The sequence below is a fragment of the Patella vulgata genome, chromosome 6 (assembly GCF_932274485.2).
Source record: "Patella vulgata chromosome 6, xgPatVulg1.2, whole genome shotgun sequence".
In the NCBI taxonomy this organism is placed as follows: domain Eukaryota; kingdom Metazoa; phylum Mollusca; class Gastropoda; family Patellidae; genus Patella; species Patella vulgata.
In genome coordinates this window covers 38,083,656-38,107,244 of record NC_065884.2, presented here as the reverse complement: position 1 = coordinate 38,107,244, position 23,589 = coordinate 38,083,656, and the positions used below count along the sequence as shown (strand labels likewise).

At 34.6% G+C, this 23,589-nt stretch overlaps 1 protein-coding gene across 7 annotated transcripts in view; it reads right to left on the bottom strand.

Annotated features, from left to right (window-relative positions):
- Positions 1 to 23,589, bottom strand: part of LOC126825389 (X-ray repair cross-complementing protein 5) — a 284,666-nt gene that overhangs the window by 10,333 nt on the left and 250,744 nt on the right. For all 7 annotated transcript variants that reach the window (XM_050555024.2, XM_050555025.2, XM_050555022.2 and 4 more), the window contains 3 exons: positions 22,486 to 22,647; positions 11,798 to 11,898; positions 10,796 to 10,888 (listed from right to left, as the gene is read on the bottom strand). In XM_050555024.2, coding sequence (XP_050410981.1) covers positions 10,796 to 10,888; positions 11,798 to 11,898; positions 22,486 to 22,647 — 356 coding nt within the window. The remainder of the gene's footprint in view (positions 1 to 10,795; positions 10,889 to 11,797; positions 11,899 to 22,485; positions 22,648 to 23,589) is intronic.

Sequence of the window (23,589 nt, the reverse complement as noted above, 5' to 3'; positions counted from 1 at the left end):
AAATGCAAAAATGTCAAAATATCGAAAATTAAATTTCAATACATATTATACATCGTTAGAATCGTAATTAGGTCAGCTATCCGAATCTGTAATCTTTTTGTAAAAATTTGTTTAAATAATAAAGTAATAGAGCATTTGGCAAAATTTCACGATTTTTTCGACTTTTTTCGATTTTCAGTCCCTTTTTTATCGTATTCCAGACATTTCAAAGTCTTATTGGATGGCATAATTCACAAGACTATCGAATGGGACTCTCGATAGAGAAAGTTAAAAAAAAAGTTGCGGTTAAGATTTCGAGATACAGGCGTCCAAAAACGCCCCAAATCAGAAAATACTTGATTTTCAGGTTGTCATATTTTGCTGCTTGGTCATATTATCCGTATAAATTGGGCATCATTCGACAGTCCATTCCTCGGGCCACTCAACGAAAGCTTAATTTGTTTAATCCATTGATATTGGACGGAGAAATCGAGTTTTTCCCCAAAACACCCATTTTTTGATTTTTTTCCGAAATATCGGACATTATTTCGACTACTTCCGGTTTCCGGACCGTTGTTGAAATTGCTTTATCCAGCGGTCTGACTATATAGCTTTATGTTCCAGGAATTTCAGAAATATCGATTTATCCTTTCCCAAAAATATAAGGGTTGGGAAATGGGCAGAAAATTCGAAAAAAAATCGAAAAATAAAGGGCGATAACTCTGAATGAAACTTATATTTCTAGAATCAGATGGTCTTCAGGTATCCAAAAATGTAGGTCAAATTTGAAAATTTTGAAAAATAACAAAATTGTCTGTTATACAAAATTTTTCATTTTTCGAACGCTAGAAGTCAGCGACGAAGTTTCGAAATTACGAAATTTTCAACTGCTATCGTCCGACAAAAGACTCAGGGTTTCTGAAAATGTCATTTGTATGAAAATAGGTACAGAATTGACGAAGCTACAGCCGTTTTTTAATTTTTTTGGCACCGCACGAAAATTCGGCCACTTCCGGTCTGCGCAGAAGTTTCAAAAATAGTTTATCAAGTAGCCACCACATGGTTTCCCGATAGAAAATTTGGTTCCAGATCGATATCTGTTTTCGATCATGGAGAAATAGGCTCCCGCGGAAAAAAAAAATAATAATAACTAGACCTGCAAGCAGTACTGAACCGGCTTTCAGGAATCAGACAAGAAGTGTGTCACACAATAGCCCATTTATCGAGCTACCAAACGATACTTTAGATGTTTTGATCCGGTCACACCCGACGGTGAAATCCTGATTGTCGCAAGAGCACCGATTTTTTTACTGTCTTTTTTTTTTTAAATATCAAATATATTTTTGACTACTTCCTCTTTACGGATCATTATCGGGATAGATTTAACAAGTGATATGGGAACTTAACTTCCTGTACCAGAAGTTTCAGAAAGATCCATTGGACAGTTTTACCTCCCTTATACCATTAGAAGCAGATTTACAGATATAACGATTTTTCGAATTTTTTCAAAGATTGTGGCCCCTTTGGACCATTTATACTATATTGAGGCTTTTAAATTTGGATTCACACCATAGACCACCTTTAGGACTCTAAGTAACAGAAGTTTAACAAAGAAAATAAGATAAGTTTTCGAAATAAAAGCGTCTGAATAGGCTCCAAAAAGAAAGATAATAGATTTTCAGCGTTCCATTATATATTGCCTAACCCGCGAATTTTCACCTTTTAAGATGTCACAAGATCGTCCATTGTTCGGACTATCCAATGACATTTTAGTTGTTTTGATTCGGTGAAATCTGGCGTAGTAATCACTTTTTTCGCAAGATCACCATTTTTTTACTTTTTTTTTCTCAAACTATCGGAATTTTTTTTTACTACTTCCGGTTTTTGGATCACTGTCGGGATAGCTTTAACAAGTTGTTTGGTTACCTTACCTTCTGTACAAGAAGTTTCAGAATAATCGATTTAGCTGTTTTCCAAAGAAAGAAAATTAGATCATTTTCAGTAATTTAAGGATTTTTCAACTTTTTTCCAAGATTGAGGCTCTCTTTGGACTACTTATGTTATTTCAATGCTTTTATTTTTGGACTGATGTCATAGTCCACCCATAGGACTCTGAGTAAAAAAAGTTTAAGAAAAAACGTAGTTGTTGTGTTTGAGAAAAAGGCCTCTCAAAATGCTCCAAAACGGAAAATACTAGATTTTCGGCGTACCATAATTTATTTTCTAGCCATCTAAATCGTATCATTCAGATGTCAAATGATAGTCCATTAATGGGGCTATCCAGCGACACTTTAGTTCTTTTGGTCCGCTAAGATCTGATGGAGAAATCAAGTTTTTCGCAAGAGCGCTAATTTTTTTTAACCTTTTTCTTCATTTTTTGAATACGTCCGGTATGGAGATTATTGTCGGGATAGTTTTAATAATCAATTTGGGCAATTAGATAGCCACAGGGCTCTGTAATGATATATTACATTATCTGATCAGATAAAATGGCCCTGAGAAATCCTATGTTCAAAAGTGCCAAAAATTCAAAAATGTCAAAATATCGAAAATTAAATTTCAATAACTCAATACATATTAAATACAATACAAATTAAATTTCAATAACTCAATACATATTATATATCGTTAGAATCGTAATTAGGTCAGCTATCTGAATGTGTAACCTTTTCGTAAAAATCTGATTAAATAATAAAATAATTTAGCATTTTCCAAAATTTCACGATTTTTCGACTTTTTTCGATTTTCAGTCCCTTTTTTTTATCCTATTCCAGACATTTCAAAGACTTATTGGATGTTTTCATGCACAAGACTACCGGAGGGACTCTCGAAAGAGAAAGTTAAAAAAAAATTGTAGGTTAAGTTTTTGAGATAAAGGCGTCCAAAAACGCTCCAAATCAGAAAATACTTGATTTTCAGCTTGTCATATTTTGCTGCTTGGTCATAGTATCCGTATAAATTGGGCATCATTCGACAGTCCATTCCTCGGGCCACTCAACGAAAGCTTAATTTGTTTAATCCATTGATAATGGACGGAGAAATCGAGTTTTTCCCCAAAACACCCATTTTTTGCTTTTTTTTTCGAAATATCTATCATTATTTCGACTACTTCCGGTTTCCGGAACGTTGTTGAAATTGCTTTATCAAGCGGTCTGACTATAGAGCTTTATGTTCCAGGACCTTCAGAAATATCGATTTATCCTTTCCAAAAAATATATGGGTTGGGAAATGGGCAGAAAATTCGAAAAAAAATCGAAAAATAAAGGGCGATAACTCGGAATGAAACTTATATTTCTGGAATTGGATTGTCTTCAGGTATCCAAAAATGTAGGTCAAATTTGAAAATTTTGAAAAATAACAAAAATTGTCTCGTAAACAACGTATTTTCAAAATTCGAACGACAAAAGCCATAGATGAATGTTCGAAATTGAAAAATGTGAGATAGCCATTATCGGGGTTTCCAAAAATGTTATTTGTTTGAAAATAGGTAAAGAATTGACGAAACCAAGGCCAATTTTCAATATCGCGAAAAAGTCCAAAGTTCGGTCACTTCCGGTATGTGCAGAAGTTTCAAAATTGTTTTAAGGAGTAGCCACCACCTGGTTTCCCAACAGAATATTTGGTTCCAGATCGATATCTGTTTTCGAACATGGAGAAATAGGCTCCCGGGATAAATAATAATAATAATAATTTTAGTAAAAACAATAGTCTTTCAGACAAAAGTCTGAAAGCCTAACAATTTTAGTAATCACATTAGGCTTTCAGACTTTTGTCTGAAAGCCTAACTAGACCTGCAAGCAGCACTGAACCGGCTTTCAGGAATCAGATAGGAAGTGTGTCATACAATAGCCCATTCATCGAGCTACTAAACGATACTTTAGGTGTTTTAATCCGGTCACACCCGACCGTGAAATCACGATTTTTGCAAGAGCACCGATTTTAACTGGGGTTTTTTTAAATATCAAATATATTTATATGACTACGGTTACCCTAAACATATGTCACTTCCGGTACCAATGAAACCATTAAACAGGTTTCCACATAAGCATTGCACACATCAAATAAAATGGACGCCGAATCAACCAAATCCAGCAATATCAATTCATTTTATACATTTGTTACATGTAAGTGTACAGTACTTCCGGTGATAATGAAAATGTTCAATTAGTTTTATGAAATCAGAAATGGCATAAGGCATCACATGGTGAAAATTTTATGTATATCGAATAATAATTGCCACTTTTATAGACCAAAAACCTTGAAAAGTGACTTGTATAAAACCGTCTATTTCTCTGCAACCGTACAAGTTAAAAACCATTTTCTGGTATCTGTATGATCGTATGGGTTCAATCTATTTGTTGATTGGAATCAAATATCATAATTTTAAAAACATTACAAATTAGACTCATTTGAATAAAATATCTGTTTTGAAGGCTAAAAATACAGTTTTTGCCAAAATGACGTTACCTCCGGTGATAATGAAAATCTTAAATTACTTGTATGACATTGTAAATGGCATTAGGTATCACACAGTGAAAATTTTATGAAAATCGAATAATAATTGACACTTTTATGGACCAAAAACCTTGAAAAGTGACCTGTTGAAAATCGCCTATTTCTCCGCAACTGAACAAGTTAGAAACAATTTTGTGAAATCTATATGACCTTATGGATTTTATTAATGTGTGAATGTAAACAAACAGTTAAAATTATTAATACATATTAAAAAATTCTTGTTTGAAAAAAATATTGATTTTAAAAGTTAAAAATGCACTTTTTGATAAAATGTCGTCACTGCCTGTGTCAATTTTAAATTGTAATCAATTTGATACGACGCATACTTGCTTTTTTAATTATATTGTGTCACTTTTGTGAAAATCCAATAATAATTGACTATTTTACAGGAAAAATAACGAAAATAGTGACTTATGCAAAATTGCCCATTTCTAGGTAACTGCTTATATTACAAACTAATTTTAACATACATTTTCTTCGTATAGATTATAGCTACAAGTTTATAAAAGTTACGTAGAATTATCTTAAAATCTGAAAAGCCTGAATGGGTTGTAAATAGGTCAATTTTACACCTTTTTTCACCTCTTAATAGAATTTGCTCGAAAATGAAACTCGAAATTAAAAAAACTGTTCCCAACATTTTGTGCGACTTTAAAGGGCACACTCTTTTAGTTATATCAGTTTTTTAAAAAAATAATATTTGCTTTCGAAAAATGGTACCTAACTGTCAAAATTGTAGTTTTTGGTAAAATTAAGCCACTTCCGGCGCCGACAGATAACTCTATTGGTAACAAAAAAAATGACAATTGAGACAATGGAGTATATGAACTTTGTTTTATACAAATCGAGCAATAAATAATTAATCTAGGACTGAAAAACTGAATTAGCCAATGGCGGCCAAGGAAAATTACTGAGACAAAAAAAATCACATTTTTGCCCAAGTCAGATGACTCGTTAATTTTGTGTAAAACACGACTAAAAAATATTCATTAATAAAAAAGTTTTTTGTAAAAATTTAAATTTTCAAATTTCGAACGACAAAATCCATAGATGAATGTTCGAAATTGAAAAATGTGAGATAGCCATTGTCTCGGAAAAGATTCAGGGTTTCCAAAAATGTGAATTGTTTTAAAGTAGGTAAAGAATTTGCGAAACCACGGCCGATTTTTGATTTATTGCTACCGTTCAAAATTCGGCCACTTCCGGTCTGCGCAGAAGTTTCAAAAGTACTTTATTGAGTAACCACCACATGGTTTCCCCGAGAGAAAATTGAACCCCAGATCGATATCTGTTTCCGATCATGGAGAAATAGGCTCCCGCGGTAAATAATAATAATAATAATAATAATTTTAGTAATTTCAGGAATCAGACAGGAAGTGTGTCAAAACAATAGCCCATTTATCGAGCTACCAAACGATACTTTAGATGTTTTGATCCGGTCACACCCGACGGTGAAATCCCGATTGTTGCAAGAGCACCGATTTTTTTTACTGTCTTTTTTTTTTTTAAATATTGAATATTTATTTGACTACTTCCTGTTTACGGATCATTATCGGGATAGATTTAACATGTGGTATGGGAACTTAATTTCCTGTACCAGAAGTTTCAGAAAGATCCATTGGACAGTTTTACCTCCCTTATACCATTAGAAGCAGATTTACAGATATAACGATTTTTCGACTTCTTTTCAAAGATTGTGGCCCTTTTGGACCATTTATACTATATTGAGGCTTTTAAATTTGGATTCACACCATAGACCACCGTTAGGACTCTAAGTAACAGAAGTTTAAGAAAGGAAATAAGAGAAGTTTTCGAAATAAAAGCGTCTGAATAGGCTCCAAAAAGGAAAATAATAGATTTTCAGCGTTCCATTATATATTGCCTAACCCACGAATTTTTACCATTTAGATCTCATAAGATTGTCCATTGTTCAAACTATCCAATGACACTTTAGTTGTTTTGATTCGGTGAAATCTGGCGTAGTAATCACTTTTTTCGCAAGATCTCCATTTTTTTAATTTTTACGTTTTTTTTTTCTCAAAATATCCGAAATTTTTTCGACTACTTCCGTTTTTTGGATCATTGTCTGGATAGCTTTAACAAGTTGTTTGGTTACCTTCCCTTCTGTACAAGAAGTTTCAGAATAATCCATTCAGCTGTTTTCCAAAGAAAGAAAATTAGAAGATCATTTTCAGTAATCTAAGGATTTTTCAACTTTTTTCTAAGATTGAGGCTCTTTTTGGACAACTTATGTTATTTCAATGCTTTTATTGTTGGACTCACGCCATAGCCCACCCATAGGACTCTGCGTTAAAAAAGTTTCAGAAAAATCGGAGTTGTCGTTTTCGAGAAAAAGACGTCTTAAAATGACTCCAAAACCGGAAAATACCGGTACTAGATTTTCGGCGTACCACAATTTATTTTCTAACCATCGAAATCGTACCATTGAGATGCCATATAATAGTCCATTAATGGGGCTATCCAAAGACACTTTACTTCTTTTGGTCCGGTAATATCTGACCGAGAAATCCAGCTTTTCGCAAGAGCGACAATTTTTTAAACTTTTTTTTTCATTTTTTGAATACTTCCGGTATGGAGATTATTGTCGGAATAGTTTTAATAACCAGTTTGGGCAATTAAATAGCGGCAGGGCTCTGTAATGATATATTACATTATCTGATCAGATAAAATGACCCTGAGAAATCCTATGTTCAAAGGTGCCAAAAATGCAAAAATGTCAAAATATCGAAAATTAAATTTCAATAACTCAATACATATTATACATCGTTAGAATCGTAATTAGGTCAGCTATCCGAATCTGTAATCTTTTTGTAAAAATTTGTTTAAATAATAAAGTAATAGAGCATTTTGCAAAATTTCACGATTTTTCGCCTTTTTTCGATTTTCAGTCCCTTTTTTTTATCGTATTCCAGACATTTCAAAGTCTTATTGGATGGCATAATTCACAAGACTATCGAATGGACTCTCGATAGAGAAAGTTAAAAAAAAAGTTGCGGTTAAGATTTCGAGATACAGGCGCCCAAAAACGCCCCAAATCAGAAAATACTTGATTTTCAGCTTCTCATATTTTGCTGCTTGGTCATAGTATCCGTATAAATTGGGCATCATACGACAGTCCATTCCTCAGGCCACTCAACGAAAGCTTAATTCGTTTAATCCATTGATATTGGACGGAGAAATCGAGTTTTTCCCCAAAACACCCATTTTTTGATTTTTTTCCGAAATATCGGACATTATTTCGACTACTTCCGGTTTCCGGACCGTTGTTGAAATTGCTTTATCCAGCGGTCTGACTATATAGCTTTATGTTCCAGGACTTTCAGAAATATCGATTTATCCTTTCCCAAAAATATAAGGGTTGGGAAATGGGCAGAAAATTCGAAAAAAATCGAAAAATAAAGGGCGATAACTTGGAATGAAACTTATATTTCTAGAATCGGATGGTCTTCAGGTATCCAAAAATGTAGGTCAAATTTGAAAATTTTGAAAACTAACAAAAATTGTCTGTTGAACAAAATTTTTCATTTTTCGAACGCTAGAAGTCAGCGACGAAGTTTCGAAATTTCAAAATTTTCAACTGCTATCGTCCGACAAAAGACTCAGGGTTTCTGAAAATGTCATTTGTATGAAAATAGGTACAGAATTGACGAAGCTACAGCCGTTTTTAATTTTTTGGTGCCGCACCAAATTCAACCACTTCCGGTCTGTGCAGAAGTTTCAAAAATAGTTTATCAAGTAGCCACCACATGGTTTCCCAATAGAAAATTAGGTCCCATATCGGTATCTGTTACAGGCACTGAGAAATAGGCTCCAGCTAAAAAAAAAAATAATAATTTTAGTAAAAACAACAGTCTTTCAGACAAAGTCTGAAAGCCTAATAAGAAGAAGAATAATAATCTTAACAAAAACAATAGTGTTTCACACAAGCTATGCAGTTTGAAACCCTAAATAGTCCAAAATGTCAGAATAAATTTGATCAACAGTTATGTTTGACTGATGGAACTTTCTAATGTCAATAATATCAAAATTGAATCGTCCAAAATTTCAGAATAAATTTGATCAACAGTTTTGTTTGATTGAAAATAATTTCAATTACGGTGGACCAGTATTGTAATTTTTGCCAGGAAAATGTTTCCACTTCCAATAAAGTAGGATGAATGCTACTGCTGCTGGGAGTTCTATTAGTGGTATGGCACAAAAATGAATGAACATAAAAAATAATATATAAAATTCAGAGAGATATTAAAAAAAATTATGAAAGCCAAAGAATTTTAAAAATTAAAAAAAAAAAAAAAATGCGACTAGCAGTAAAAAAGAGGGAGCAGTTTATATTTCCGAAAGGTTTTAATTTTAGTACCGGTGTGACAGTTTGAGATGGTTCCTGGTGTGTGATTACCGTTAAGCGCATGCGCAGTTGTGTGCATTGACTCCCCCGTGATAGGATTTCCCCTAAGATTTTCTGATGGTCAAATCGGTTTCTACACTATTATCTACCAATATTTACAGTATTAATATCAGGAGAAGGTGTCGAGTTTCTATTGTTTGTTTATATCGATAAAAAGTAGAAATACAAATTGACTAAGGCGCTGATTCACTAATAAAGTGAGTCGTAGCAATTCGTGTTGATGGAAAATCAGAGCGGTATTTTCCCGCGAGTGTCTCCCGTACAAAAACGGTAATTTCGCTTATTTTTCGATAATTTTTTAGCCTTAATCTCTGCAGACATTGAGAATGATATTAAACTATTACAATACAATTGCTAGTAATACATTTAAATAAAATAGTAATTCAGAATCGTATTTTGAAGTGGACTATATTCCAGCCGCTGACTGTCAGATTTCACGCTATAGTCACGTGACCTGAAACCCTAATATGAGTAATAAACAGAAAGGCTATATTGTGAAGTTGTAAAAATTTTAATAAGAAGTACAAAATTAAAATAACAGTGATACAGAGAAATCCCAATCATATAAAGGCCAATATTCAATCTGCAAAATTTTTAATTATTAAAACATAGTTAACACCTCAAAAAGTGTAACGTAATCACTATAAAAAAAAACACAACCGCAACAAATTACGAACGATAGAAGTATTAGTTTCAAGCCAATCAACTTAGATCTGTTGATCGTGTAACTACTGATCACTAAAACAACAGCTAATCACGATAATAAGTACGTTTTTTCATGACAAAACTCTAACCAAATACGTAAACTTTTCCCTGAACTGATCAGTGATCAGGAACCATCTCACAATACCGGAAGTAGATATAGTTTCGTTGTTAACGCTAACAACAGTTTCGGACATGCGCAAGTGCCCAGGAGCAAACACACACCGGGAGTCAATTCAAACTGTCACACTGGCAAATAAAAATTAACTATCATTGTTTAAAAACAGTTAATTTTTCACTTTGCATGATTTAACGAACAATATAATAACATTACAAACAACTGATACGGTAACACGGATACCCTTATCGTTTTTTTCTGATTATAGTTTTTATACGCCTACATTTTCATGTGGACGTATATTGTCGTCGCCCCTGTCCGTCCGTCCACAATTTGTTTGTGGACACTCTACAGGTCACAATTCTTATCCAATTTTGACGAAACTTGAAATATGGGTTTATCTCCAAAAGATGTCGGTTCCTTTCGATATTGGCATGTATTGGATTGAAACTTCATGGATTATGGCCCCTGTTTGTACGAAAAATCACGTTTTTAGCTTGTGGACACTATAGAGGTCACAATTTTTATCCGATTTTGTTGAAACTTGAAATGTAAGTTTATATTCAACTATTCTAAAAAAAAATCATTAAAACGATCTTATGTTAACAATTATGGCTGAGAATTTAGTCTGGTAGTTTTGGTACGATTTTCACGAAATTCGAACTCAATCATCATTAGGGTGTAATGGTGATATATTCAAACGTTTTGTTTAAATCGGATAAAAAAATTGTGACCTGTAGAGGGACTACAAGCTAAAAATGCGATTTTTCGTACCATCAAGGATAATAATTCAGGACGTTACGATCCGATATGCGCTACAACCGTAATTTTTCGTACAATCAGGGGCCATAATCCATGAAATTATGGTCTTATACATGCAAATATCGAAAGGGACCGATATCTTTAGAAGATAGACCTATATTTCAAGTTTCGTCAAAATCGGATAAAAATTGTGTCCACAAACAAATCGTGGGCGGACGTCCAGACGGACATGGCATAATAAGTCCACATGAAAATGTGGGCGTATAAAAAATACTTTATTAGTATATCATTACCCTTCCCTCTTGAGCTTCTTTCTTTATATCTAAAGCTACCACAGCATCTGCTACCTTCGATTTTTTTGCAGCTGCTGATTCACTTGAAGGTGCCTGATATATTAAAATCAATAAATCCATTAATGTAAGGTTAAAATGAGTTTGAAAATTTAATACATCATCTAGAAACTGTCTCAGTATTAGGGCTGTGTCGATATATCAATACACCGATATGTATCGATACGTTCCAGCAATATTTATATCGATACGTAATATAGCCGTATCGTTGAAAAAATTCTTCAGTTAAGAAAGACCACGAAACCCACGTGGCAAAAGAAGACGATCTCGGCATGGTTTGCCAATCGAGCGTCTTCCACGCTCCGTATGAATTCCAGGTACAGGTAGATATTAAAATAATAACTGGATCATACATTGATGGATTCACTGACCAGTTGTTAGGTAAATTTAAATCTTCATTGAATATAATCCCCTAATAGAACACCGAATACATCGGGATACAGTCATTTAATAATATATTTTCCTTATAGAATTCCAATGACACGTGACATATCGCTTCGAATTAGGTCAATAAACCAGTTCTAAATAGCGCTTACCGTTATGATTTTGATGGTACGTGAATTAAATATGGAAAATTTTCAAAAGGTGTACCTGTCGTTATTTTTGTGGTAATCACATACATTAAAATACGACATTCTCCACAACAAATTACCAAGAATTATTTTTGTTGAAGTCTAGTTATATTAAAGGGAATGGAGCTTATAATTAACCCATATCTTACAGGACCTCAATTGACCCAATTGTGGCCGGTTTGTTTCAAAATGGATTAAGAACCCTGATGCTTACCCATCTCAAACACATTGAAACAGAATGTAGTTTGAGATTATTTTGGGCATAATTCGTGATGTCATCATATCGCGATACGTATCACGTATCGGGTTGTCGTATCGTCAATACGTATCGTATCGAAAATGAACTGTATCGACACAGCCCTACTCAGTATACCTTCCGTTTTGCTACTGGAACATAATCCGCAGGGAATACTAGATCTTTGAAATCATCTATTATTCTTCCTGCTCTTTTCTGTACATTTTCTTTATAAGGCACTATTTAAAAGATAAAACATAAAATCATACATCAAATGGATCAGTAATTTTAAAAGAAAATATTGTTCTATATATTCTATATAAACTCTATGATTAACAGATCAAAACTTGGCACATTATCAATTAAACAAATTGGAAGGGAAACAAGCCAACAATAATGAGGCTGATGTCCCCCGACGAAATCCCAAAATAAATAGATGACACGTATTAAAGATACATTATGGGAGTTTGCAGTTCTCACTATAATAGTTAAAAACTAGATAATGTAAAGGCAATTTGCTGAAAATTTTATTCAAATTGATCCACTATGAAATGAGAACTAAGCGATTGAAATTTCAGGCTAGCCTTGATCATCATTACTAAAGTCAGTACGATAAACAGCATAGTCTTGATTATCCATTTAATCGTTAAATCGTGAAGGAAAGTTATGCAGTAAATCGGCTCATAATCCACTAAAGATCGCAGGCTAGCGATGCCATCTAGAGTTGATTATTGTCTGGATAGGTTAATTAATATCTAATTAATAATTTAGATAACATTTCAGGCCTAAAGAAAGACCTGCAATAGATAGATTTAGCTCTTGCATATTGTATGTTTAATTAATCACACATTTATTTTTTTTCAAAAGTATAAGCAATCAAACTGATTATCAACTACATGTGTATACACAAAGTTTCATAACTCTCTATCAAATAGAATCAAAGTTATCTTGTCCCAAAACATCAGCCAATGAAATTGCTTACCTCTGCTTAGCTCTAGCTCGAAATGTTAATCATTGATTTCAGTCAAGACATTCACCTAATAAACATCTACATCAAGTTTAAACATTCTACCTCAATTAAAAGCAGAGTTGTTATGTTCCAAAGTCTTGACCAATCAAATTGCTTATTGCTCCTTAACCTAAGCAGAAAATTCTCACCATCGAACTTAGTCAGAGTTTCATCACTCTCACTTATTAAAACCAAAGTTATCGTGCCCCAAAACACCAACCAGATTGCTCATCTCTGCTTACGGTCAGCAGACAATATTTATCATCGAACTCCATCAAGGCATTCACCTAATGAACGCTTACACCAAGATTGAACTTAATTAGAACTAAAATTATGGTATCCCAAAGCATCAACCAATCAAATTGCTTATCTCTGCTTACCCTAAGCAGAGAATTCTCATCTTCGAACTCCATCAAGGCATTCACGTAATAAACACCTACGCCAAGTGTGAACATTCTAGCTCAATTCGAAGGAAGAGTTATTGTGTTCCAAAGTCTCGACCAATCAAACTGCCTATCGCTCTGCTTTCCCTGAGCAGAAAATGCTCCTTACTTAGTCAAGGTATTCATGTAATGAAACTAAACAACAAATTTGATCACTCTCACTTAATTAAAACTAAAATTATCGTGTCCAAAAGCATCAACCAATCAATTTTGCTTATCTCTACTTAACCTAAGCAGAAAATGCTCATCTTCGAACTCCATCAACCCATTGACCTAATAAACACCTACACCAAGTTTGAACATTCTAGCTTAACCCTTTCAATGGTAGACGTAAATCCACTGCCTGTGCTAGACCCTTTTTTTGAGGAAAAAAGGGGGTTTGGAACTGAATGCCAAACAGTTCTTATGGAAGCTTTTATGAAAAAGCTTTTTGTCTGGTGGGATGGGCATGAGGTTGGGCTAAGAGGAAAAGATAGGTTGCCAGGCAACGAAACATACGCCCACAGCAGATAAATCGTCCGGACAGTCAACAAGTATTGTCGCATATTTTTACTTTTTTTGGTAATGAAACATTTATAATACACTAAAATCTGATTAAGAGTAACAACTCATTAAGTAATTATCAATCTGAAGTCAATCGGATGATAACTTTAGCCTCTAGAACGTCACAAGATTTTTCAAAGTGATCAAGGGCCATAACTTTGGCAATAATTCTCGGAAATCGTTGAAAATCAATAGGCTTCTTCGTCTCATGACCTTAAACACTGTGTATAAATTTAAAGTTAATCGGATATCAACTTTGACCTCTAGAGCGTCCACAAGATTTTTTGAAGTGATCAAGGCCCATAACTCTGGCAGTAATTATCGGAAATCGCTGAAGATCAATAGGATTCTTCGTCTTATGACCTTAAACACTGTGTATAAATTTAAAGTCAATCTGATATTAACTTTGACCTCTAGAGCGTCCACAAGATTTTTTGAAGTGATCAAGGGCCATAACTCTGGCAGTAATTATCGGAAATCGCTGAAGATCAATAGGATTCTTCGTCTCATGACCTTAAACACTGTGTATAAATTTAAAGTCAATCGGATATTAACTTTAGCCTCTAGAGTGTCCACAAGATTTTTTGAAGTGATCAAGGGCCATAACTCTGGCAGTAATTATCGGAAATTTGCTGAAAATCAATAGGCTTCTTCATCTCATGACCTTAAACACTGTGTATAAATTTAAAGTCAATCGGATATTAACTTTAGCCTCTAGAGCGTCCACAAGCAATTGTGGACGCCAGACCGACGGACAGGGACAACGACATTTCAATGTGGGGCGTATAAAAATAGAATTTTGGAAATTTGCATAATAATGTAGTCACGTGACGTCATGGCGGCCATTTTGGATTTATCATTTTTCACTAAAGCTAACACGAAAACGAATTTTTCTCTATGAAATACTTATGAGATATTGTTTTTTTCACTGGATTTTGATAAAGATATATAAAATGAACAAAAATATCAATAGCAGCCATGAGCAATGCCACCACGAACACGCGCATCACGTCTCCCGCTGCCATGACCACGTGCGGATTGCAATACCTTGTTTTCACTTTCACCCCAAGACCCATATCATTATCCCTATATTCAGTAAGTAGATCTACACGTTCGGGACTCAGGAATTGCCTACGTCTTTTACGATCCAACAGGCCAGCATTATTATCAACATCAGAATTATTGTCAGAATCTACTGCAGACACAGGTCTATCGTGTTCACATTGAGCTTGTTCATCATGCACGGGAGACATAGCCATAGGTGGAATGTCGCGCAACAATTCACACACTTAATAATACCAATCACTGTCCTGACTACTATCAATATCAAGTAACTGGAAACGAATTATGTGCATCATCCGCCTCGAAATTGTCCACGTGTTGATCAGCAAGACATCATTCACGACTTCGTCGAAAGTGCATAATCTACGTTGTCACTATGCTCTCCGCCATTTTACGGTTTGCCGCTTTGAAACACGTGGAAATATGTTCTAGTGTATAGAAAATACAAAAGATGGCACTTGCAGTTACTAATTTTAGCGAGGGCTTTACTGAGTACACGGTAATACTGGGTACGCGCATTTTAACAACATTTTATAATACCCGGTACTACCAGGTAGACGCAATGAAAGGGTTAATTAGAAGTAGAGTTATTGTGTCCCAAAAAGTGTGACGGACAGACGGACAAACCCATTTTTACAGTCCCCTGCTTCCTTCGAAAAGCAGGGGACAATGAATGAAATGAATGGGAATGTCCAATGGTTCTGCACCAACCGAGCTAATGAGGACACATGCTATGTGGTGCGCTATGAGGGAGTTTTTATATGCACAAATTTACATGTGGATGTTTATTGTTGTCCAGACATCCGTCCACAAATTGTTTGAGGACACTCTAGTCTAGAGGTCACAGTTTTTATCCGATTTTGAAGAAACTTGAAATATAAATTTATTTTCCAAAGATCTCAATTCCTATCAATATTGGCATGTATCGGACCGTAAGTTTATGGATAATGACCCCTGATAATACGAAAGATAATGTTGTTAGCTTGTGGACATTCTAGAGGTCACAATTTCAGTGCTTTTCTGAACTCAAAATGGAGGAGCAATCTATTATTCAGAAGAGCTATTTAAGTATTTCATACTTTGACCACAGATGAAGTCATTTACTGAGCATTAATACTTAGAAAATAAAGATATGTGTTTCAATATTATTAGAATAAAGTTTATGTATAATTTACTGGACAATTTGACAAAAGAAAACAATTTGGTCAAAAGAGTATTTTATAAATATCATTTTTAGCGTAAATTAGTCTAGATGTGATAAAGGCATCCTCTGCACATGGTTAATAATGGAATAGTGTCACGTACAGGGTCGTTGTGTTTGATATTAAATTTTATACCGATATTTTAGAATCCAAATTCTACACATTTTTCAACAGCAGGGTCATGGGCCTTTACATTAAATTTAAAGTGCACATAAGATGGGGGAAAAACTTTTTAATGCGTGTAGCTAGTGGTTACTATATCCACTTTACGGCAAGTTCACGCCAATCTGGTTGAAATTAATTCAGCTATCTTCACTCAAAGTCGTAAAAATAGACCTCCCGTAAAAACGACTTTGCCAATTATCGAAAAAACACTCTTAATCCTCTCAGGCGCCAGTGACGTCACAGTGACAGAATGCATATTCGGAATGTTTATTCCTTAATTACCTATATACAGCCGGCGTGTGTATTCTTTAACGCCTGAAGGATTCCTTAATCCCCCTAATTAAATAAAACTATTGACTACGGAATAATTTCTTTTGTAATTCATTTTAATTTAAGATCCAATTTAGAGTGCCTACAACTTTTAAACTTTGAAGTCTTGAACTTTTTTTACAATATGGAACTTATTGGACGAACACTTTTAACATGTAAATAATATACGGGTCCAGCTATTTGGTATTTACTGCGAGCACTTCGCTTTTCCACATAAAGTGTAGTGTCGTTAAACATACATTATGCAAGAGCTAAATCTGTCTATTGCAGGTCTTTCTTTAGGCCTGAAATGTTATCTAAATTATTAATTAGACATTAATTAACCTATCCAGACCATAATCAACGCTAGATGGCATCCCTAGCCTGCGATGTTTAGTGGATTATGAGCCTATTTACTGCAAAACTTTCCTTCTCAATTAAACGATTAAATGGATAATCGAGACTATGCTGTTTAACGTACTGACTTTAGTAATGATGACCGAGGCTAGGCAGAAATGTTATTCGCTTAGTTCTCTGTTCATAGTGGATCAATTTGAATGAAATTTTTAGCAAATTGCCTTTACGTTATCTAGGTTTTAATTATTATAGTGAGAACTGCCAACTCGTTATCGAATCTCCCATAATGTATCTTTAATATCTGTCATTGATTAATCAATCGGACTATAAAAGTTATACAGGCATGGGTCATAAATTAATTTACACGTTGGTGTTAGCAGTGAGTGTTAGTGGGATTAAGAATGTTGATTAGGTAATTATCTTTTTTTTACGCCGACCAGATCAAAGACATCACTCTAAGTGGAACGTGTGCGTAATACCTCACGAACGAACTAATGGTAGAATCATACACACACACATTAATTGCATAAAATAATTAAGTTTTACTCATCATTGTTTATAATTACTATTTACCCAATAATTATTGCTCACCGGTGTTTTTGTAATCAAGTAGCCTCGTATTATTTGTTGATTGGCGTTTAAATAACATTTAATTGATGGATGGATAAACGTTTTTGATACGATTAGGTTATAATGTCTAACATCGTTTATCTTCTTTATAATAAAAGTATTTTACAATTGCATTGACAGTTTAATCACTCACCAAACAGCACCAGGAACTCCACGTATGATCCCGTGCAATTTTCGCGCCAAAGTTTAACCTCATTTACAACACCCGTAGTACATGGAACGTTACATGATAATAAGATTCCCAGCGTTGATTGTCAGAGAAATGAGTGCAATCTATTGTACATGTTATGCATTGCATAGTCATCGGAAAATTCCATATTCACTGTAAATTTCAAATGGAGTTACGATAAAAGTTGTTTTTTTATGTATAGAAATGGTTATTATTATTATATATAGCTAATAATGAATATATCGACAAATGACGGGCACCATTTGTATTTCCGTACTTAAGTTTGGGATATCAAGTATTACGGGGTTATCCAAATTACCGGTAAATGCGCTAATTTCTTGAGTCATCTTCATTTGACACGTGGCCTATTTAAACAAAGGCAGCTTAAATTGATCTACGGCATGATAAATTCACTCTAAAATATTCCAATTCCAAATGTCTAATCTATACCAATGAAAGACGATAATTCGGTGATTATGATTAGGCCAGTCACGTTGTAATTGGACCGTAAAATAATAGACGCTTGTCAACTTGCCGTGTGTATTGATAGTGCTATATTGTACAAACAGTGAGATATTGTATAGATAATGTATATCCTATGTGTAGTGCCTGTGACGTCACCAGCGAATCAACCGGATTAAGGTCGTAATTGAAAAATCGAAAAGCGTTTTGGCGTGTCGGACACTTAAACGTTAACAGCCGACTTAATTTTAATCAGATTGGTGTGAACTTGCCGTAAAGTTGATATAGTAACCATGGGCTATACGTCCATGAAATTTAGATTTTTGATCTTACGTGGTCTTTAAAGCATGATTTCCGACATATGTTTTACTTGGCGGAATCCACATTGATTCGGATTATGGAATTACACAAATCTTCAAGTCGGCAATTCACATAAATTTTTAGTCCAGACGATGTCGATGAAATATAATTATTACAATATTCATATGGATCAAAATAAGAACCAAAACAATTTAATCGTGTTTGTGTACCTACATGGATAATGTGTGACGTGGAAAATTAAAGTTAGGTTGCCAGGCAACGAAACATACGCCCACAGCAGCTAAACCGTCCGAGCGGTTGACAAGGGTTGTCGCATATTCATTCCTTTGTAGGTAATTGGGGGCCTTTACAAGACAGTTCGATACAGATCAGATTATAATTTTTGCCATTTGAGGGTTCACAAGGTTCTACAAACTGAAACAAGAGTCTCTACTCTGAAAGTAATCTACAGAAATTGTTGAAATTTGACAGGCTTTTTCATTTTACTAATTTAAATAATGCATATAAATTTCATACTGATCAGATGATCACTTTTGTCCACAAGGTTCAGGACCGCCATAACTCTGCTTCAAAAATTTAAATGATGCATATAAATTTCATACATATCGGATTATAACTTTCATAACTCTAGACATAATGAACAGAAATTATTGAAATTAAATAGGCTTCTTCGTTTCACTAATTTAAATCATGCATATAAATTTCACAGAGATTGGGTGATCACTTTCAGCGTTAGAGCGTTCAAAAGGTTAAACAAAGTGAAACAAGGGCCATAACTTTAGAAGTAATAAACAGAAATTGCTGGAATTCAATAGGCTTCTTTGTTTCCCTCATTTAAATATTGCATATAAATTTCACAAAAAACATTGTGACTGATAAATTGAGACAACAATGCTCTCTAACATCATAAAAACAATTTTGGTATGCGAATTACGTCATAAATTGGTCGGCTGGACAGAGTTATAAATAGATCAATGACATTAACTTCCCAGCAAATGGTTGACTTAGATGCATTTGACATGTCCCCTATACACATATAAAATGTGCCACAAGCTAAAAGATAGGTTGCCTGGCAACGAAACATACGCCCACAGCAGCTAAGTTGTCCGAGGTGTCAACAAGGGTTGACGCATATTTTTTTAAAATCTGATTACAAGTAACATTAATCATACAAAACATCTAGTATAAATTTCCATAATCATTGGAAATAGTTGAAAATTGACAGGCTTCTTCATCCCATGACCTAAAACACTGTATGTATAACTTTTAAGTCAATCAGTTATTAACTTTAGACTCAACTGCGTCTACAAAATTTTCAACTCTGGCAGTAATTATCGGAAATAACTGAAAATCAATAAGCTTCTTCGTCTCATGACCTTAAATACTGTGTATAAATTTAAAGTCAATTGAGTATTAACTATAGCATCTAGAGCGTCCACAGGATATTTCAAAGTGATCATGGGCCATAACTCTGGCAGTAATTATCGGATATCATTGAAAATCAATCAGCTTCTTCGTCTCATGACCTTAAAGTCAATCGGATGTTAACTTTAGCCTCAAAAGCGTCCACAGACGGGGGCGACAACAATATACAACCACCTTTCAAAGTGATCAAGGGCCATAACTGGCAGTAATTATTATTGGAAATCTCTGAAAATCAATAAAGTTTTTCATCTCATGACCTTAAACACTGTGTATAAACCTACAGCCATTCGGATATTAACTTTAGCGTCCACAATCCGGATGGACAGGGGCAACGACAATATTCGACTACATTTCAATGTGGGTGTATAAAAACTCAAGCACATGCAAACAGATCGAATAATTGTAACAGCGCCTGATCTTAAAGTAGCCCATGTTTGTGTTGTTTACTAATTAGAAAATAAACTAGCGGCTGCCAGGCAGGATACGCTCACATTTTGCAAGAGATGGATAGAGAGCAAGCTAAAAACAAACATGTTTTTTTGTACAATCAGGGGCAACAATCCAGAAAGTTATGGCCTGAAATGTGCAAATATCAAAAGGGACAGAGATCTTTGGGCTATAAAGATATGTTTTAAGTTTCATCAAAATGAGATAAAAATTGTGACCTCAAGAGGGTCCACAACCTTTGTATTACACACTTCTAAACAATTTGCATACAAAGAGCGGCCATTTTGTCGGGCAGTTTCATTTTGATTTTCCCTGAAATACAAATTCAACCTTCATTATGGTGTAATGGAATGAAATGGAGTTTAACGTCCTACTGTTCTGCTCCTAAATGGTGGAATGGTGATGTTTTTAAACGGTTTTTAAAATCAGAAAAAAAAACTGTGACCTCTAGAGAATCCACAAGCTAAAAATATGATTTTTCGAACAATCAGGGGCCATGCCCATAATCCAGGAAGTTAAGTTCTGGTATCCACGATTATCAAAAGGAACCAAGATCTTAGTGAGTAATGGTGATATATTCACACATTTTTTTTTTTAAATCGGATAAAAATTGTGACCTCAAAACATGATTTTTTGTTCAATCAAGGGCCATAATTCAGGAATAATGCACGAATATTGAAAGGAACCAATATCTTTGGGTTATAAACATGTATTTCAAGATTCATTGAAATCAGATGAAAATTGTGACCTCTAGAGGGTCCACAACCTTGATTTACCAGATGTTTACACTATTTGCGGACAAGGGCGGCCATTTTGGCCTTATTTTCAAGAAATTCGAACTCAACAAACATTACGGAGTAGCGGTAATATATTTGAACGTTTTCTTTTTTAAATCGAATAATAATTGTGATCTCTAGATGGACCACAAGCTAAAAACGTGATTTTGCATACAATCAGAGGCCATAATTCAGGAAGTTACGATATGCACGAATATTGAAAGGAACCGAGATCTTTGGGTTATAAACTTGCATTTCAAGTTTCATCAAAATCGGATCAAAACTGTGGCCTCTAGTGGGTCCACAACTTTGATATACCAGATGTTTACACTATAAATTTGCGTTCGAGGGGCCGCCATTTTGTCTGGCAGTTTTGGTCTGATTTTCATGAAATTCTAACTCAACCTTCCTTTGGGTGTAATGGTGATATATTCTATAATTTTTTTAAATCGGATAAAAATTGTGACCTCTATGGGGTTCACAAGCTAAAAATGCGATTTTTCGTACAATCAGGGGCCATAATTCAGGAAGTTAGGGTCTGATATGCGCGAATATCAAAAGGAACCGAGATCTGTGGGTTATAAACATGCATTTCAAGTTTCATCAAAATCAGATGAAAATTGTGAGCTCCAGAGAGTCCACAACCCTGATACACAATATTTTGACACTATTTGCGAACAAGGGTGCAGCGATTTTGTCTGTCAGTTTCAGAGAGAGAGAGAGAGAGAGAAATGGGGTTTAACGTCCACTGGACACAAACTAGGTTATTTCGGGACTAACACAGGGTTCAATTTTATTTCAATAATTCGCTTGCACGTAGGGGTCTTTAGCAGTGGGAGGAAACCAGAGGACCCAGAGAAAACCCACGGGGTTGGACTGTCAGTTTCGGTCCGATTTTTACGAAATTCGAACTCAACCACCCTTAGGCTGTAACAGTGATACATTGTAACGTTTTTTAAAATCCGATAATAATTGTGACATCTAGAGCGACCCAAAGCTAAAAACGCCATTTTTCGTACAATCAGGGGCCATAATTCAGGAAGTTATGGTCCGATATGCGCGAATATCGAAATGAACCGAGATCTGTGGGTTATAAACATACATTTCAAGTTTAAACCAAATCGGATAAAAATTGTGACCTCTACAGTGTTCACAAGCTAAAAACGTGATTTTTCGTACAATCAGGGGCCATAATCCATGAAGTTACAGTCTGATACATGCCAATATCAAAAGGAACCGAGATCTTAGGGTGATAAACCTATATTTCAAGTTTCCTTGAAATCGGATAAAAATTGTGACCCGTAGGCCCTAGAGTGTTCACAAACAATAATTGTGGACGGACAGACAGGGGCGACGGCAATACTTACAATCTAAGCACAAGAATGTTTTTAAGGTAAGTTTACTTAAATGCAAAGTCTACTTAAAATCTAAGTACAAGAACGTGCTTAAGAATTTTCTAGGAATCGGGCCCAGGCCTTTAACCCAATATGTACTGTAAGTACATACTAGTATAATCAGTCATTTCTTCTGGAGCATCTCTATCTAATGCAATAGCTTCTATATTTCTCCAATGATTCTGTAAAACTGGATTCTCAAAATTCTCACTACTGAATTGAAACTGTAGTTTCTTAATCAATTCCTTGGCTTTGTCAATTTGATCTGTTGTGGCTGAAAATATATTTGTGTATTTTTTTTTATGTCATAGCAAAATAAACAACAAGCCTCGGTCATAAACAAAATTGACTCTCACTAGATAAGAGAACATGAAAGAAAAATAGAAAAAGTCTGTGCATTACCATGATTTTATAAGTATAGAATGAATAAACACCCGTGAATGTACGGACTGTTTCTATTTTTCTTGTGTTCTCTTATCTAATGACATGCAATTACTTTTTTGAATTGTCAGATATACTCTGACTGACACCAATATTGTCCTTTAAAGTGAATAGAAGTAGTTTTCATTGACTTCTGGTGGGTAATACCAATTTCCAGTGTCAAACTCTGATCGATTTCAGCTTAGAGAAATCTATCTCGCAGTACCACTTTTTGTGGCTTCTGAGGCATAGTAAAATGTTTCATGTAGTCAATATAGGGTGATTGGAATGTTTGTCACGAGATTCAAGACAAATTTGACATTTGTAACAAAAACAAAATAAATACAACACAGTCCACTACATCAGTTATTCATCATCCTCGTCCCCCTGCACATTTCTGATCACATTGGTAGAGAGTCCCTATCAAAACCCTTGTTGCAGAGCAGGATTCTTAATCCATTTTGAAATGAACCGGCCACGGTTAGGCCTAACGGATAGTCGTCTTTTCAACAACAAACATCTTAGTTTATGCATACTCTATTCATGACAGTAATTGCATAATTCACTAATTGCATAATGTATTTCACTATTTGGGATAATAATAGCCGAAACTCTGTATAAACAAGCCAACAGTGAGGCTGATGTCCCCCGCCGAAATAGGAAAATAATTAGAGGACACATATAAATTTATCACAAATTATCTTTTACAAAGTATTGAACAATCGTAGGAGAGTTATTGTTTTCCAAAGTCTCGACCAATCAAATTGCGTATCGCTCTGCTTACCCTGAGCAGAAA